Source organism: Pollachius pollachius, assembly GCF_949987615.1.
Source record: "Pollachius pollachius genome assembly, chromosome: 9".
NCBI lineage: Eukaryota > Metazoa > Chordata > Actinopteri > Gadiformes > Gadidae > Pollachius > Pollachius pollachius.
Window position 1 is genome coordinate 20,844,739 of NC_136942.1, and position 17,870 is coordinate 20,862,608.

The 17,870-nt window shown below is 40.7% G+C and overlaps 2 protein-coding genes and 1 long non-coding RNA gene across 3 annotated transcripts; all 3 read right to left on the bottom strand.

Annotated features, from left to right (window-relative positions):
- Window positions 1-29: 29 nt before the first annotated feature.
- On the bottom strand, window positions 30-8,678 carry LOC307080269. The gene is made up of 14 exons (XR_013812082.1): window positions 8,623-8,678; window positions 5,600-5,681; window positions 5,230-5,300; window positions 4,983-5,049; window positions 4,575-4,645; window positions 4,319-4,393; window positions 2,151-2,221; window positions 1,898-1,967; window positions 1,529-1,600; window positions 1,281-1,350; window positions 912-983; window positions 656-731; window positions 416-475; window positions 30-158 (listed from the first exon to the last, which is right to left on the bottom strand). It is a non-coding gene; the product is annotated as an uncharacterized lncRNA (long non-coding RNA).
- A 902-nt stretch (window positions 8,679-9,580) lies between these two features.
- Window positions 9,581-13,649, bottom strand: lctlb (lactase-like b; the record flags this gene model as incomplete). The annotated part of the gene is made up of 14 exons (XM_079744005.1): window positions 9,581-9,696; window positions 9,857-9,901; window positions 10,615-10,678; window positions 10,888-11,087; window positions 11,201-11,327; window positions 11,521-11,794; window positions 11,908-12,073; window positions 12,172-12,226; window positions 12,349-12,444; window positions 12,589-12,717; window positions 12,840-12,949; window positions 13,039-13,126; window positions 13,249-13,409; window positions 13,520-13,649. The coding sequence occupies 14 exons, from the start codon at window positions 13,647-13,649 to the stop codon at window positions 9,581-9,583; spliced, it is 1,761 nt and encodes a 586-aa protein (XP_079600131.1).
- A 1,664-nt stretch (window positions 13,650-15,313) lies between these two features.
- snapc5 (small nuclear RNA activating complex, polypeptide 5) lies at window positions 15,314-16,953 on the bottom strand. Its single transcript, XM_079743921.1, has 4 exons — window positions 16,821-16,953; window positions 16,370-16,491; window positions 16,169-16,249; window positions 15,314-15,887 (listed from the first exon to the last, which is right to left on the bottom strand). Exons 2-4 carry the CDS (start codon window positions 16,457-16,459, stop codon window positions 15,705-15,707), a joined length of 354 nt encoding a protein of 117 aa, XP_079600047.1. The 5' UTR covers window positions 16,460-16,491; window positions 16,821-16,953; the 3' UTR covers window positions 15,314-15,704.
- Between the last annotated feature and the right edge of the window lie 917 nt (window positions 16,954-17,870).

Sequence of the window (17,870 nt, forward strand, 5' to 3'; positions counted from 1 at the left end):
CATTAAAGAATTTGAAAAGGTGCATGAACCATTTTAAATCGTTTGTACTTTAATCAAGGGAAAAAGTTAAACAGAACATTTTGTTTTGTATAAGCAGGTGACCAGGGTTTTCAGCTAGCATTCAGGGTAGAGGCTTCTGTACCAACGTCCGCTTTCTCCTGAAATACAAATTATGTCCCATGAGAACATGCCACTTCCTACACATTACATACAGCAATAGCCATTGGCAGCAGTACTTTTATGGACTGAAGTCAAAGTACTTAACTGAATATTTCTAATGAGTTTCAACAACACGGACCCAAGTAAATCAAGTGCAGCTTTATTGTATCTATCTAAATCCAAAATTGCATTGCAAATTTGAGAAAATTAACAAAAAAAAAAGTATCTTCATTTCATAGACCTGAATAATGCTTACATTTTTATATTCTTTCTGGGTCTTCATTGCCACTGCTGGAATCTGTTGATCATCTAATCACTGGTGTGATAAAACTCAAGTTAGATTTTCCAGGCACTGACAAAAAAACGAAAAACGAGTATGGTAAACTCAGAACTTCTGTTATTCTCACAAAGTATCAACAACACGGACCGAAGTAAAAGCTCATCACTGTTACAGATCAAAGTTCAATAGCTCCCCAAATTAGTCCCAAAATATTACCTTTTTAAGCTACACGCTGAAATTCCCATCCCTTCAGAATCCTCTTCTCTGCAGGAGGTCCGGTGTCTTGGAGGTCCTAAGGTGGAGACATGGTAGAGTCAGTAAAATCGTCTCATATTTTCTAACAAAGAACATACAAAGAGCGTTCTCAGAACTTCTGATATTCTCACAAAGTGTCAACAACACGGACCGAAGTAAAAGCTCATCACTGTAAACATTAAAGTATAATCGCGTCAATGTAAAGATGACTTCTTACTTGAGATTGATTCTATGGACTGGGGTCAGTCTCCCATCTGGGTGTCCAGGTAGAGATGGTTCATCATGACACCTGAGGCAGAAGAGTACACCAATGAAATACAGGCCACTGAATTGTATTTAGTTAAACCCCACGACATACATTGACTAAGTAGAGAAGTTAAAGCTTGCTCAGCATCAAGGTTCGTCATCCATCTGTGCTGGCATATGACAGTAGGCATCTGTCACCATTCACAGAGTAGGACGCAAATTACACCATCACAGCAAGTTTAAGACACCCAAACCTGCTACAGCCTACATTTCTACAGCCCAAAAAAAGCTTTTTCATTCTATACAATCCACTATTTAGAACTAACTCCCAAAATATTACCATCAAGCATAAATTGCCATCCCGTCGTCAGAATCCTCTTCTCTGCAGGAGGTTCAGTGTCTTGGAGGTCCTAAGGTGGAGACATGGTAGTCAGTAAAATCGTCTCATATTTTCTAACAAAGAACATACAAAGAGCGTTCTCAGAACTTCTGATATTCTCACAAAGTGTCAACAACACGGACCGAAGTAAAAGCTCATCACTGTAAACATTAAAGTATAATCACGTCAATGTAAAGATGACTTCTTACTTGAGATTGATTCTATGAACTGGGGTTAGTCTCCCATCTGGGTGTCCAGGTAGAGATGATTCATCATTACACCTGAGGCAGAAGAGTACACCAATGAAATACAGGCCACTGAATTGTATTTAGTTAAACCCCACGACATACATTGACTAAGTAGAGAAGTTAAAGCTTGCTCAGCATCAAGGTTCGTCATCCATCTGTGCTGGCATATGACAGTAGGCATCTGTCACCATTCACAGAGTAGGACGCAAATTACACCATCACAGCAAGTTTAAGACACCCAAACCTGCTACAGCCTACATTTCTACAGCCCAAAAAAAGCTTTTTCATTCTATACAATCCACTATTTAGAACTAACTCCCAAAATATTACCATCAAGCATAAATTGCCATCCCGTCATCAGAATCCTCATCTCTGCAGGAGGTTACGTGTCTTGGAGGTCCTAAGGTAAAGACATGTCCAAGTCAGTAAACTGGTCTCCCATGGTCCAACAAAGTACATGCAAAGAACGTTCTCAGAACTTCTGTTATTCTCACAAAGTATCAACAACACGGACCGAAGTAAAAGCTCATCACTGTGAAGATCAAAGTTAAATACGTCACAAAAGTAAAGGTGACTTTCTTACTTCAAATTGATCCCATGGGCTGGGGCCAGACTCCATCTGGGTGTCCAGGAATAGATGAGACCTCATTATACCTGAGGTCGAAAAGTACACCAATGAAATACAGTTTACTGAACGCCAATTGAGACTTTAATATTCAATTTAGTAGGGATTGCTACTAAAGAGATGTTTATGATATTAATGACAATATATATCATGCATTAATATTGGTATCGGCCGATGTTCGTCATATCACATATCGGCATCGGTCAGATGAGTAAAATTTGGCCGATATCCTCTAGTGGCGGTTTGTGTGTCGGGAGAGGGAGGGGGATTTGGCCATGTGTATAGGGGGATAATTTGTTCATCAACACGGCGGATGCCCGTGCAGAATGATCGCAAAAAGAACATTTGTTTGACGGGTTGCCATGGTTATCGCCGTGTTGTTAATTTGCAGTTGCGGTGTTAATTAGCGATGTTGTCAGCTTACTGTTATATTAAATTGTAATCAGAAAACATGGTTATATGCTATAGACCCTATAGCAGGGGTCGGCAACCCTAGGCACGCGTGCCACCACTGGCACGGGGCAGCATAATCATTGGCACACTTGCTTGTCACATTTGCCTGAGGAAACCCAGTACCAATTATAACACTGGCAAGAAATAAATAATTTTTCTTTTCTTATTAAAAAAAAAATTAAAAAAAAAAAAAAAAAATCACAGCACAATGCGGCAGCATAATCATTACTACCGACTTTTTTTGCACTTTATTCTGTGTTGGGCATTTCCTCCCACTGCAAATATGTTTAAATTAGTTACAGAAACCAGTGTTCTGAAATGGAATGAATTAATAGTTTTTAAACCAATGTTGTGAGTAATAGAGAAGAAAATATTTAAAATATTGTTGGAAGTGGCCTTTATGCATCGCCTTCACATGGTTTTGCAAAGCTGTACATGTCGTAAAGATATTGATGTGGATGGTTCCAACATTTTCATATATTCTGTTTTTTTACATTTCTCACAGTGCAAATATGTTTTTGAATGAGTTTCTGAAAATGGTGTTTTAAGATGGGACATATGTAATTATAATTTGTAAGCCCATGTTGCAAATATAACAACCAAAAAAACATTTAAAATGTTGATGCATGATTGTGGACTATATGGAAATAGTACAATTCCAGGTCTTCTGGAAATGTTTTTGGTCGCCGTGTCATAGTTCAGCTTAATTTTTAATATATTGTTGCTTAAGGCACACTCATTAACGAGAAAATGTAAAACTGGCACTGCAAGTTGAAAAGGTTGCTGGCCCCTGCTCTATAGTATCTGCGGTATAAAGGCTGGGACGAATTTCAAATTATAAATATGTACACTTTATGTTTAAAGTATAGACGTTCGATTCCCATTGAAACGAATGGCGCGGTGGTTATTCTTCAAAACGAGCTTGTAAATTACGAAAAAATGAATTAAACTAATCAGACAACGCGGTTATATGCTACAGACCCTAGTATCTGTGGTAGAAAGGCTGGGACGAATTTCAAAATATATGCATTTATACTTTATGTTGAAAGTATAGACAGTCACGATTCCCATTAAAACGAATGGTGCGGTGATTATTCTTCAAAACGAGAGCTGGTCAATTGTGAAAAATGAATTAAACTAATCAGACAATGCGTTTATATGCTATAGACCCTAGAGTATAGGTTGGTGGGTTACTTATGTTTTATGGTAGCCCTGTAACCTTGTTATTTGGAAGTTAAATACGTTCTGAAAATAAAGGAAGACATTCAAAAATTCAGTTTGCATGATTTTCAGTCTGTACAAAATGTTAGCTCAGAAACTTTTGTAAAAAAAAATATCGATATCGGTAAATATTGGCCATAACAGCAAAATTAATATCGGCCAAAATGTTCCTATTAGTGCATCCCTACAATTTAGTTCAACCCACGATACACATTGACTAAGTAGAATAATTAGAGCATGCTCAGCTTCAAGGTTCTTCATCCATCTGTGCCGGCATATGACAGTAGGCATCCGTCACCAGTCACAGAGTAGGACGCAAATTACACCATCACAGCAAGTTTAATATACCCAAACCACCTACATCTTAATCTCTCAAATCTCTACAGCTAAACAAATGCTTTGCAATCTGCCATTAAATAGGACAAATGTATGTTTAAGTTCCAAAATATTACCATTTCAAGCTGAACTTGTCATCTTTTTTTCTTCAGAATCCCCTTCTCTGCTGCAGGTCACGTGACTCAGAGGTCCTAGGGTAAAGACATGGCTAAGTCAGTAAAATAGTCTCAATTGGTCCAACAAAGTACATAAAAAAGCATTCTCAGAACTTCTGTTATTATCACAAAGTATCAACAACACGGACCGAAGTAAAAGCTCATCACTGTTAAACATCAAAGCTAAATAGCGTCAAAGTAAAGATCACTTCCTTACTTGAGACTGATCCTATGGGCTGGGGCCAGACTCCATCTGGGTGTCATGGGAGAGATGGTTCATTATGACACCTGAGGCAGAAGAGTACACCAATGAAATACAGGTCACTGCATTAAAGTGCAAGACAGAGTTTAACCATTTCAATAAGCTAAACCTACAATAATCCTCTACAAAGGGCCAATTTATTAGAGATGCTCAGCAACAAGCTTTTTCATCCATCTGTGCCGGCATATGACAGATGGCATCCAACACCAGTCACAGAGTAGGACGCAAATTACACCATCTCAGCAGTTCAAGATAACCAAACATTACACCTAAATCTCTCAAATCTCTAGGGCCAAACAAATGCTTTGCAATCGGCAATTTTTTAATTAGACATATTTAATTTGGAAAGTCCCAAAATATTACCATCAAGCTGAAATTGCCATCCCGTCAGAATCATCATCTCTGCAGGATGTCAGGTGTCTTGGCAGTCCTAGGGTAAAGAAATGTCCAAGTCAGTAAAATGGCCTCACATGTTCCTATAATGTACATTAAAAGAGCGTTCTCAGAACTTCTGTTATTCTCACAAATTATCAACAACACGGACCGAAGTAAAAGCTCATCAGTGTAAACATTAAAGTAGAGTCATGTCAAAGTAAAGATGATTCATTACTTCAGATTGATCCCATGGGCTGGGGCCAGACTCCATCTGGGTGTCCAAGTAGAGATGGTTCATCATGACACCTGAGGCAGAAGAGTACACCAAGGAAATACAGGTCACTGAATGAAATTGCACGCAAATTCTAACCATTTCAATAAGCTTAACCTACAATAATCCTTGACTAAGTGTCTATTTGGAAAGCTTGCTCAGCAACAAGGTTCGTCATCCATCTGTGCCGGCATATGACAGTAGGCATCTGTCACCAGTCACAGAGTAGGACGCAAATTACACCATCACAGCAAGATTAGGATAATCAAACAAGCTACATCTTAATCTTTCAAATATAAATTTGATATGATGTTGACATATGCCAAAAGATTACCATTTCATGTAGAGTACAAATTGACATCCTTCTCTGGGTCTCTTCAGAGGTCTAATCTCTGAAGGTCATGAGTCTTGGCAATCTAGAGCAAAAAGTGTACTTTTAGTCAAGATGTTCTCATCTGTTCCAACAATATACATGGTAAGTCATTCAGGCTCAGAACTTCTGTAATTATCACAGTTTCAACAAAACGGCCCGAAGTAGAAGCTCACTGCAAGGGGTACACCTTTTTCTATAACCGATTATTGTTTAATAAAATATTGTTCATTACAGACAATAAACAAGTTTGAGCCGGGCTTATGTGCCCATCCCCCCACGTGAACCAGACTTTCGATACAAAAGGTATGATATCTTCTCACAGATCCCCTATATATAGCTTGCTTTTGTATTGCTCTTATTTTACTCTGAACAAAGTCGGTGCCCGATCAGACAATTTTCTGTCAGATGCTCTTGACCTTTTTTTTCTCAAACTGATGAAGAGGGGATTGAAGTTGAACCAGAAATAGAGGAGGATGTCTCAGAAATAGAGGACAACAATCCTGATTTTGATCCAGACCATCATGAGACCGAACAGTCAACAGATGGCGTGGAAGAGGCCCCTGGGGAAGACACACCTGAGTTGACATTCCAAGAGGGGAAAATATCATTAGGATGAAGCCAGGGCCAACACGGTATGCAACATCTCGTGTTGGTGACATCAAGTCCAGCTTCCAACTCTTTTTACCAGAGTCCATTGTGGAAATTATACTGGCAATGACAAACCTGAAAGGGGAGCGTGTGTTTGCAGACACATGGAAGGCAATGGACCAGGTAGACCTCCAAGCCTACATGGGTCGGTTGATTCTAGCAAGAGTACATCGGTCCAACAATGAGGCTACAAAAAGTCTGTGGGATGCAGAGTCAGGGAGGCCTATATTCCGGTCAACTATGTCCCTGCAGCAGTTTCATGTCCTCTCAAGAGTTATCCGATTTGATGAGAGCTACACAACCTTTCCGTTGGCAAGACGACAAACTGGCTGCCAACAGGAACGTTTGGGACAGGTGGGTGGAGTGCCTACCACTGATGTACAATGCAGGCCCTGAGGTGACAGTGGACGAGCGCCTGGTCCCTTTCAGAGGTCGCTGTCCATTCAAACAGTACATCCCAAGCAAACCAGGCAATTATGGGATCAAGATCTGGGAAGCATGTGATGCCAGGAGCAGCTTCGTCTGGAATATGCAGGTTTACACAGGGAAACCTGTCACTGGAAGGCCAGAAAAACCAAGGCATGCGTGTTGTTGTTGGACATGACAGCAGATCTCAAGGGGCATAACATCACATGTGATCACTTTTTCACATCACATGGGCTTGGTCAGGAGCTGCTGAAAAGAAAGCTCACCATGGTGAGGACAGTGAGGAAGAACAAGCCTCAACTTCCCCCTGCACTGGTGTCGACCAGAGGTAGAGGCACTCACATCCAAATTTGCTTTCACTGACAGTCTTGTGTCATATTTGCCCAAGAAAAATTAAAATGTCATCCTGATGAGCATTCTACACAAAGACGCCGCTGTCAGCGAAGCAGAGCACAGGAAGCCCCAGATCATCTTGGCCTACCACAGAAACAAAGGAGGCGTTGACTGCCTTGATAAGGTAATGTAATCTTTCATGCATTTGATTTACTTGTATTCATGTAAAACATTGCAGTTTGTGTAAGACAGGTTCAATATTGTTTCCAATCTATTCATTGTTTCTTTAATTGCAGCTTACTGGTACATACACCTGCAAGCGAATGACAGTTTGTTGACCTGTGGCGGTGTTCCACAACATCCTCGATGTGTCTGCATGTAATGCATATGTGGTGTGGACAGCGATCGACCCAGCCTAGAATCAGGGGAAATGTTTCAAGAGGAGACTCTTCTTGGCAGCGCTTGGGAAAGCTTTAGTGACTCCTCTAATTCAACGGCGCCAGCACCTTCCCCGCACACCAGCCTCTGGCAGTCTGGTGAGGAGTCTGCAAGCCCCAGCCACTGCCCTGGCCACTCTCCCCCCCAAAACAGGGGCAGAAACGGAAGAGATGTGAGCTCTGTGCCCCTAGAGACAATAAGACAAGTCTTAAGGTACGCATTACTCGCGTTAGGGGCGTCGAAAATCGGCATTTTTGCATAGGGAACCATTGGTTTAGGTGCGTAGACGCACATTATGACGCACGTAAACGCACCAACGCGCCTTGAACTTTTAACGCGAGTAACGCGTGACGCTTGAACAGAAGCACATGGCGGACATCTTACTCTTTATTCTAGGTGGAAATAGTAACATAGTTACGCCATTAAAAGTGTTTATGTAAACAGTTTTAGCGAGAAATATGCATTTTACTTTCATAATGTTCGCTCGGTGAATGTGAAGGATGTTTGGTTGGATAGTTATGACGATGATGGAACGCTCCATTCACTTGCATGGGCAGCGTCTTTGGTTGCTGAACACACGATGTGTTCATGTTGATGTTCTGTGAATTTGGTCTCAGTTTTGATTAGTCTTTTTTTTTTTTTTTTTACAATAAATGTTCATTTTGGAATGCAACTTTCAATTTCTGTGTCTATTCACTACAGTTATTCATGTAAACTAGTAGTCTGAGACATTGTTTACAGGTTAATGGGGAATTAAATAAAATTTGGTGATGATCAATGGTTTTTGTGTTAATGTAAGGGCAGTTAAAACAGGCCGGTCAAATTTGACCGGGAGCAACAAAGTAAGGGGGGAGAAACGAACACGACACAAAGGTTACTGACGAACACTGGACGCCTTGAAGTATAGTAATCTAGATGCTAACATCGTTGGTACATTTGTAAAAGCAGATGGCTATTATAACGTGTACCTAAAGTCCCCTAGCATTTACCACGTGTAGTACCATGGACCTACTTCGCTATCAGTAAGGTTTCATGTATGATATTTTTTAGCTTCATTGACAAAGCTTTCATAATATCCTGTTTAATTGTTTGGCTAGACACAAATGAAAGCATAAATACGTCATTTAGACAATTCTCACCGTATTTGATCCCTTATTTAGCTCCTTCGCTAGCCAGGATACTTGTACAACAGCAGACGAAGCCAAGAGGAAGTGAACCTTGGAAGTGATGGTATAAATAGCTTCTCTGAACAGCGGAGGGACACGTATGACATATATGGCACCCCTCAATAGTTTATTGGATTTGACTCAATGCAGGTTCGTTACAATTGATTTAACTAAATATTGTAAGCACCTTCATCCACCTAAAATATACGAGATTCAAAACGAGCATTTAAATAGCTAATATCCGGAACTACTTTTATAAGAAAAAGTTAGCGGATGTACCCTAGAACTGACCGAACTACTTACGTGGGCATTTTAAACAATTCATTTGAAATGCTTTTTATTTGTTATCATGGCATAGTTTTGAGGTCTGCATGTATTGCTTGAATAATATAAGTACATACATGCAAGCAAAGGTGTCAATAAGAATTGCATTTTGTTTGTGTTTCTTTGTGTTATTGTTACATAGAATGTGGTTTGTAATTTGTCATTCATCCACAAAGATATATGTTTTGTAATCAAATATATTTTAATATAACAATTCTGAGGTATTCACATAGAATCTATGGACTCCTTTTGTATTTATAAATACTGATGTGCTCCCCTAACCAGGGTCTGTGTTGGGCTAACCCTGGACACAATTGGCTTAGACACAATTATGCCTAGCATAGCTTTTATTGGGCTCATAAAGGCCTAGCAGCCTAGAGCTTTGAATCATGTCTTAAAAAGCAATGGTACACAACGCAGATCAAAACAATCCAGTACAAATGTTTTCACTTTTTTATTGAGATCATTCCAATCAAATAAATTAGAATAAATTCATGCAAAGCGCAATCGAGGAAAGTTGCCTGACTTTATAGGCCTCTTCTATTTTGCCATAAGTCTATGTGCAACAACCAGGCACTCACTAGAAAAACGCTTTAAGAGCTGTCCTCTAGTTCCTTCTCCGCAGCAAGAACATCAGGAAGACGGCGCTAAGGAGGATACAAAGAGTGCAGACGGTCGGAACAACGATCTCCGTCACCATCTCCATGTGGCTGGTCAAGGGATCTGGAAGAATACACGGAGACTAACTTTAACAACCCAATAACTGAACAATGTACAGGGCAAACAAAGACAGATTGACCATGCTCGAGCACAGCCCTCAAAGGGTTAATCTTCTCTTTTCTTTCACCTACAGTACTGGACTGTTTACAATAAGCATCCTTACCATGGATAAGTCTTAGAATATTGGCAGCAGTGCTCCGCTGTTCCTCTAACAAAGAAAGAGAAAATACTTATTGAACCAAATCACATTAACCCTTTGAGAACTGCAGGCACATTGTGCACGTTTGTCAGGTTTATGTTGCAGCAGCTTTGGTGCTAAAAGCGTTAAAAGTACAGCCAGATAAAGTTAAAAGCTGTTTTTGTTAAAAGGTTAGAATCACAAGAAAGATTGTAAGCAAAGAAGAAGAAAACGATGCACAGATGCAGAAGTTGTAATGCAATGTTAGTTTGAAACAGTTTGGCGAGTGCCGTTCTTGAAGTCAGACACAAAGACACACACTTACACATCAGCAAATAATAACGTTTTATTCAACAATAAATGAGTTATTGGTATGTACCCCTTAAACTCTAAACTTCATCATGCACTGGCCAAACCTTTGGCATTTCTGCATTTTCCTTGGCTTTTCTTCTAGCTGGAGAGGCAAACAAAGAAAAACCCTGTTAGAGACTTTGGTAACTAGTCTTTACGTTTATTAAAGGGAACTTGCTGATTTGATCCGACCAACTTGTCTGTATGGGTCTTTATTTGAAGTAAATAAAGAACAATAGCTCCTGTTCCGAGTCAAATCGATTCATTGCTTCTCCTCGAATCAAATAACTTTGGATTATTTTAAGCTAGAATCTTTATTTGTTTACCCCAGCTAGTTTGTGTTTCCCTGTCACCACTACTACCTGTAGGATAATCATTAGTTGTAAACCTACCTGCGGCTAAGAGCTGGTTGCTAGAAGAACAGGTCTCAGTGGCCCTCCGCTTCCAGTTCTCCACCTTGGATAAAGTTTCAATGGGGTAACTCAACCCTTATGCATTCAGTATCATCACAAGAGGCGTGTGTTGGAACTGGTTACTGGCAACTAAGTTTAATTTTTGAAAGAGAAAGTTGAAGTTTAATCCTTAGAATACAAAAGTGGATGTGTTAAGAACAACATAGGAGGGAAAGGGCTTGGTGATATATTGGCATGCAGCCTTTCTCTTACCTCTCTTTGATTGGGGAAGCCATTGGAACTGATGATACGCTTGTAATACTGAACAGAAGCCTTGGGGTACCGGGGCTTGTTCTTGCTCCTGAAGTCCACGTAGTACAGGCCAAACCTCTCGGAATAGCCCTCGTCCCACTCAAACTTGTCCAGCAGAGACCAGGCGGTGTAGCCTCGCACATTGACTCCATCTTTAATGGCTATAAGTCACAAAGAAGTATGAATTTATTTCAAACAAACTTGACAGCCCCTTGAATTAGAGAGGCCCTTCATTTTGGTGATTCTTACTGAGTAGGGTTGCAAAATTACGCACCTTTGAGCATCTCATTGATATAGTCTCTGTAATATTTTATTCTCCAGTCATCACAGAGCTCTGTGCACTGCATCTTCTCAGAGACTCCATTTTCCGTCACGTAAAGCATTGGGTTTCCATACTGGGCCTGAACAAGAAAAAAGAACATGGGGTTGCCATGGGGTTGCTTGTTTAGGATCCATCTGTAACATGGATCCTAAACAAGCATACCACAACATCTGCATGCAAACTACAGCATTTAGATATCGTATTTTATCCACGGTTCCATAATCTTTTGGACAAATTAAGAGAGAAAGTCTGAGGTAAAGATAGCTTGTCACCTTGACAAAGTTGAGCAGGCGTCTGAACCCCCAGGGCACGGAGTAGAGCCACTCGGAGCCGGGGTCTGGCCATCGGGGGTCCACCAGCTCCGCCAGGTCCCGGTCGGTGAAGAAGCTGGCCCCGCCGCGGCTCGCTGGGTAGTTCTTCTGGGTGATGTAGCGGGTGGTGAAGTGGCCGATGCCCAAGAAGTCACAAGTACCCTTAATGTAGCTCTTCTCCTGGGAGGAGAAGCTGGGCAGACGAGATGATCCCAGGCCCTGCTGGGTGCTCTTCCTTCCTGCATACACCACATGTGTCCAGCCATGGTTAAATACCTGATACTGTCCAGAAACTACAAACATGGCTTCACATTGACAAAGACGGAGAATTAGCGAGTAGAGTTTTACTTGCCGATATAGTCTTTCATCACTTGGGGGTAGTCCCCGTGGAAAATAGGGGTGGCAAACCAGCCCAGGTAGAACTGCACGTATCGCTCAGCGGCTTCAATGTCTTTCTGGTTGTTGATGTCCACAGGCTCTCCCCATTCCCCAGAGAGAGAGATGCCCACCAGACCTGAACATGTTTTTAAGTCAGTCTGTGCTCAAACACATGGGCTACAGGATATAAAAGGGGTTCCATCTATTAATCCGAAGATCCGCGATCTAACTCACCTTTTTGTCTCCCCCGCCATTGAGTGTCATAGGTGTGCCAAACCTTAGCATGGGCCTGTGGCAATGATGGGAACCAGAATAGCTTTACATATTAGATTCAAACTAAAGTTAAGACATCAACTGCGATTTTTACTTCATTTGCTGTATTATATGTGTGTATATTATGCTCCCGGTCACCTTGATAATGTTGTGGGCAGTCCGGTAGGCACCGGTTCCACGCATCTTGAGGCCAGGTGCATGCTCACCCGTTTCATATCCCTCGACAGCTACAGACTATAGACAGTAAAGCAACGTTTGGATCACAATAGGTGCTAGTGGCCGAGGGCACCGTTTCAAACTCACTGGGCTAACTGGGGGGGCTGTGGATGGTTACGTAACAACATTGGAGTGGAGGTAGGAGAAATTACTTGAACCTACCCATGGGTTGTTGAAAGTGATCCAGTATTTCACCCGGTTGCCAAACTTCTCAAAGCACAGGTTAGCAAAATCATTGAAATGATTGACGATGCTAACATTTTGCCAGCCACCATATTTTTCCTGTAAGACCTAGACATAAGACAACAGTAAACCAATCAGAAAAAGATTATCAAGCAATTAATTCATTTATAGATGTAAAATTGAAACGGAATAGGATATTGATCAGCCTGGGATGTTGGTTATACACACACCTGTGGAAGGTCCCAGTGATACAGAGTGACAATGGGAGTGATCTTGTTCTCCAACAGATGGTCAATTAGTTCATTGTAGTATTGTATTCCTTTTTCGTTGATATGGTCAGCTGCAAAAGATATTACAGCACTTTGTACTTGTCTTTTAAGCATAGTGATGGCTTTGTGGCCCTTAGGTAAAAAATAAAAAAACACTTACATTTAATCCCAGTGGGAATGATTCTTGGCCAGGAGATGGAAAAGCGATAGTGGTTCAGTTTCAACTCATTCATCAAGGACACGTCATCCTTAACAGGGAAACCACAATGGGAGACAGAGTGGCTACTTGTTATGACCACATGTACACCTGCAGAGATCATTCACATGAAGGCTCAACACAAACGAGAGGTGGTGTTTGCCCTGTCCACACCTTGACTTTGTAGTAGCCTTCGCCAGACGAATCTCCAGTGTCATTGCGTAGTACTCTCCCTTTCTTGTGGGAGAACACGTCCCAGATGCTCAGCCCTTTTCCATCTTTGTCCCAGGCTCCTTCTGTTTGATAGGCCGAACTGCCGGCACCCCACGAAAATCCTTGAAAATTGAACATTTTACCAACACTAAAATATACCCAATATACATTTACATGCAAACATCAACCCCTCATTATTGTTGTTCACATTATGGGTGTAGTAGAGTTATACCAGTTGGAAAAGTGCCGTAATAGAAGGAGCTGCTGCGGTCGTTCTTTGTCCAGTCGAAGTCCTCAGCCGCAGACAAACACAGCACCAACAGAAGCACATGGCACACCGGGGCTGCACAGCGGGGCAGCATCGTATCCCTGGTCCGGCAGCACTACTACCGCCTCGATCCACTACAGTCACTCACAGACTTTAGCAGGAAAATAAATCACCATCGAATTATCAGTAATTATTTTATCAATACAAATGATTTAATCTTGTCTCGATCGTACCACTGAAACATCTATAATATATGAGAATGTATGTGAAGCATTGTTGTAGGACAGATAACCCTTGAACTGCAATAGTTAATTACAATACAGAAAAGGCCATCAGGAGCGATGAAAGGGAGCTAGATCAAAGGGGAGCCCATGTCCCTCGTGCAGAGCCAAATAACGCTATACAGGCTCAACCGAGTGTGAGCACATTTTGCTGAGGTGGACGTGTCCTTTACAAAACCTAGTTTCACCTTTGTAAGCAAAGTGACTGTACGGAGAGTTGATAGATATGACAAAACACAAATACAATTATATTTGGGCTGCCTGCCTCTAAGTACTTGTGAATTGCATTGGCTGCACGCACATGAAGTCTCTCTGTGATCTTCTTTGGTACAAATTACAAAGCCATTGCTTGATGGCTATTTTGTGTCATCAAAGTCAGGTATGCAAGCAAATGATCTTAACACCTCTAGCAGAAAAGTTTGCTTCTATTTTGTTTAGTCCATGCCTTCACAAATTTCTTCATTAAAATGTATTTTGATAAACAGTAACAGTATTTGTATTATGATGAAGGCCTATTCTAGTTTATTATCTCTGACAGTTTGCATTTGCTATTTGGGTTTCAAAACAATGCGTAAGCATGAGTAGCTCAATGTTATGTAACAATTGAAAAGCTATTGCAATGGACTGAAAAGGAAAGGTGATTGATTTGTTACATTTCAAATGGAAAAGCCTCTATCTAATAATTATTTCAGATTTTGGATGACATAAATCTGTTTTGTCAGTAAAATAGGCCATATAGTTGAGCAGTTACCCTGCATATGAATATAATCATATTATCTGCATCTATGTTGTTTTGATCTGCATCTATGAATGGGTAATATGACAGGTAATTATCTTTGTGGACCCACGTCTGTAACCTACGGCATCCTTTATTCGTTAGGTTGCAGACTGATTCAATATTATTAGATTATTTAAACACCAATTACCGTTAACGTTAACCTACAAGCAGCCTCCATTCCAGTTGAATAACAACACCAATTTTGCAGCTATTAAATCAATCTCAATTAAACATGTTGCAGCGGTATTACATTAAAATGTATCATTTGAATTACCTGTGTGCCTTTGAAAGGTGTTCAGGAACCCGAGAATGCACTAAGTCCCAGGACTAAGCCAAGCTCCACTGTAGCAGTAGTGGATCATGCAGAAGGTATATGAATCTGTAATTTCCCTGCTGTATGGCATTTGCTGTGGCAGCCTGCCTCCGGTTCTGCTGCTCATTGGTGTGAAAGCAGGTTCCATTGTGTCCCTCTCTATTGTTTTAGCTGTTTAGAAAATGCTGAATGGAAACTGTCTGCACTGCATTACCTATTTGGTACAAGTAAATGCATAGGTCAGGTTAGGACACAAACGACACAACTGTATTGTCTTGGTCCCAAGGCTAGAAATAAATGTCTTTCCATCTATAGCTTAAGATGTGAGCTGATGGGTTAAGGAGTACAAATTGGAAGTTCAGTCAAAACATTTTATTTTGTGCTTATTATTTCTCTAATTACATAACGCAGATTGTCTGCATTCTTATATGGCCCAGCCATATGCTCTCATGCTCAAAGTAACCCATATCCACAGTTCTTTTCACTGGTGCCCTCTGCTCACACATATACAACAGAAACAGAAAACTAACAAGGTATATTGCAACAATGAGACAATTTACCAAAGCATAACACATGTTAAAGGTCAAATGCATCATCTACATACTCCACTCAATACCAAAATGTCAATAAATGTTCATCCTTACCATTGAAATAAATATTATGACTCATGTGAGATACAAAACAGGTCAACAGACCCAAACTTTGCCCTACGTCTTTCAGTGGCATAAACACCACTAGAATACTGGCCGACAGTTTAGCATATTATTCATCTTCTTCCTATTCTTCGTAATCCTCCTCAGGCGCAAATTCTAGATCATTGTCCTCATCACCATCTTCTTCGTCGTCGTCATCATCGTCCTCATCGTCTTCATCCTCCTCCTCCTCCTCGTAATCCATAGGAGCACTCAGGAGGAGTTTGGTTTGATTGATCTCGCTTGCATCATCAGGGTTGACCTGAACCTAAATATTCATGGAAAAAACAATAAATTAGTCCAATATCACCCTTCTGGAACTGATGAAGACATTGCCTACATACACACACACACAAACCCAGCCATAGATAAAGCCCTAGTTGAACTATGGCTTTAGAATAGATGAACTGTAGATGATATTGCACTTTCACAGAAAGACAACAATATACTATTTATCCATAATATAAAACATGTGTTTGATCCAGAAACTAAAAGTATATTAAATATATTATTTTTTTATAGCTCTCATTCCTCTTTAAAGCACTTTACCTCAGGTTCCAGGGATATGGGGGACGCAGTTCCATCGTCTAGCTTTCCATTAATGATCGATTTCAGGGCTCCTTCTTCAAACTTAAACACAGGGAGACCCGATTATGTATGTGGGTATATAATAGAAACATAAACAACAAATACAGATTATTGTATTGCCAAATCATTAATATTAATACAATCCTAGAATATTCCTTCTACCTTCAGCCGATTTAGCTGGTCCTGCAACATGACTTTGATCTTGAGCAGAGTCTCCTCTTCCTTCTTCAGTTCCTGTAGACGACTGTGCATGTTTAGGGTTGCAATCTGAACATCACTCGACACTGAAGGAAGAAAAAACCGGAGATTCGTATCAAGAAAAACAATGCAATCCTAGTACACATCCACTGAGCAGACTGGGTCAGATACCAGTATGCAACACGTCGTCTAGCGTTTATTTCATTACACTGATCAAGGAAGTGCAGCTACAACACAGCTTTGCAGAAGCACTGAGTACGGTATATATGTCGTCATAGACAGTTTATGAAGACAACGGTTGTATACTTTAAACATTGATGCTGCTAGCTAGCTGGTGGGGTTCACAGATAGGTTGAGACGTGACTAACACCAGCACCGTTCAGCCTTTCACACGCAAGCATCGCACACGGGTTACCTTGGTTTATATATTTTGTCTTATTTCTCCATGTCACCCTAAAACTGAAATGAACCCGTATTATCTTTTCTAGCTGAATTGCTAATGACAACTAATGTTTTGCTGCAATTTTCCTGATTCACGTGGTTCTGAGGTCACATCCGGAAAAAGATGGCAACGCCCATATTTTTCGGAATACGGCGATATGGCGACACCGCGTGGCACGAATATGAACATCAGACACAGAAATATGAGGTTTCAGGTCCGGATCCGGACGAAATTCGTCCGTCCGTACCAAACGTTGTCTCCGGTACTATCTCCTTCCGGTTTCAGCGTTGTTATGGATGTTACGCAATACAGCCTAGAGGGCAGTGACTGTCGTGTCACAAATTACCGGCATCGACAATAGCAAACATGGCATCTGTAGAGGAGATGATTTTGCTTTGCTTCATCCGAAATCGGCAAAAAAAAAAAAAAGTGCAGAAAGTGTAGACATAGGTGGCGGTGGCATGTGACACCCCTCACCAACCCGCAGATTCTCTCCTCAAAATGTTGCGCCATTTTTAAATGACCAGTTACAACTCATTGCCAAAGCAGGGGAACAATTATTATTATATTATTATATCCTTTATTTAACCAGGTTTAGTCTCATTGAGATTAAAATCTCTTTTACAAGAGAGGCCTGGTCAAGATGGACAGCAGTAGGCTACACAGTTGCAACATAAAAAAAACAAGACAGTACAAGTTCAATACTAAGTGCAAAAGTAATAATACATTTAGATCATTGACTAAAACATTTGCATTTTCCAATGGAGTCCGACATCAAACTCTTTACAACAGCTTTGAATTCACTGAGAGTAACTAGGTCTTGCAGCTTGAGCTGCTTCTGCAGGTTATTCTAGTAAGATGTTGCAAAAACCTTAAAGGCCTTTTTTTCCAGTTCTCCCATGAAGACTCATTCACCAATAAACACGAATAAAGATTTATTTTGAATGATAGCATAAGAGAGAATATTTTGCAAGATAAATCTTTTGCTTGAGCCCCATCACGGATCCAGGACGACGTGTGGAC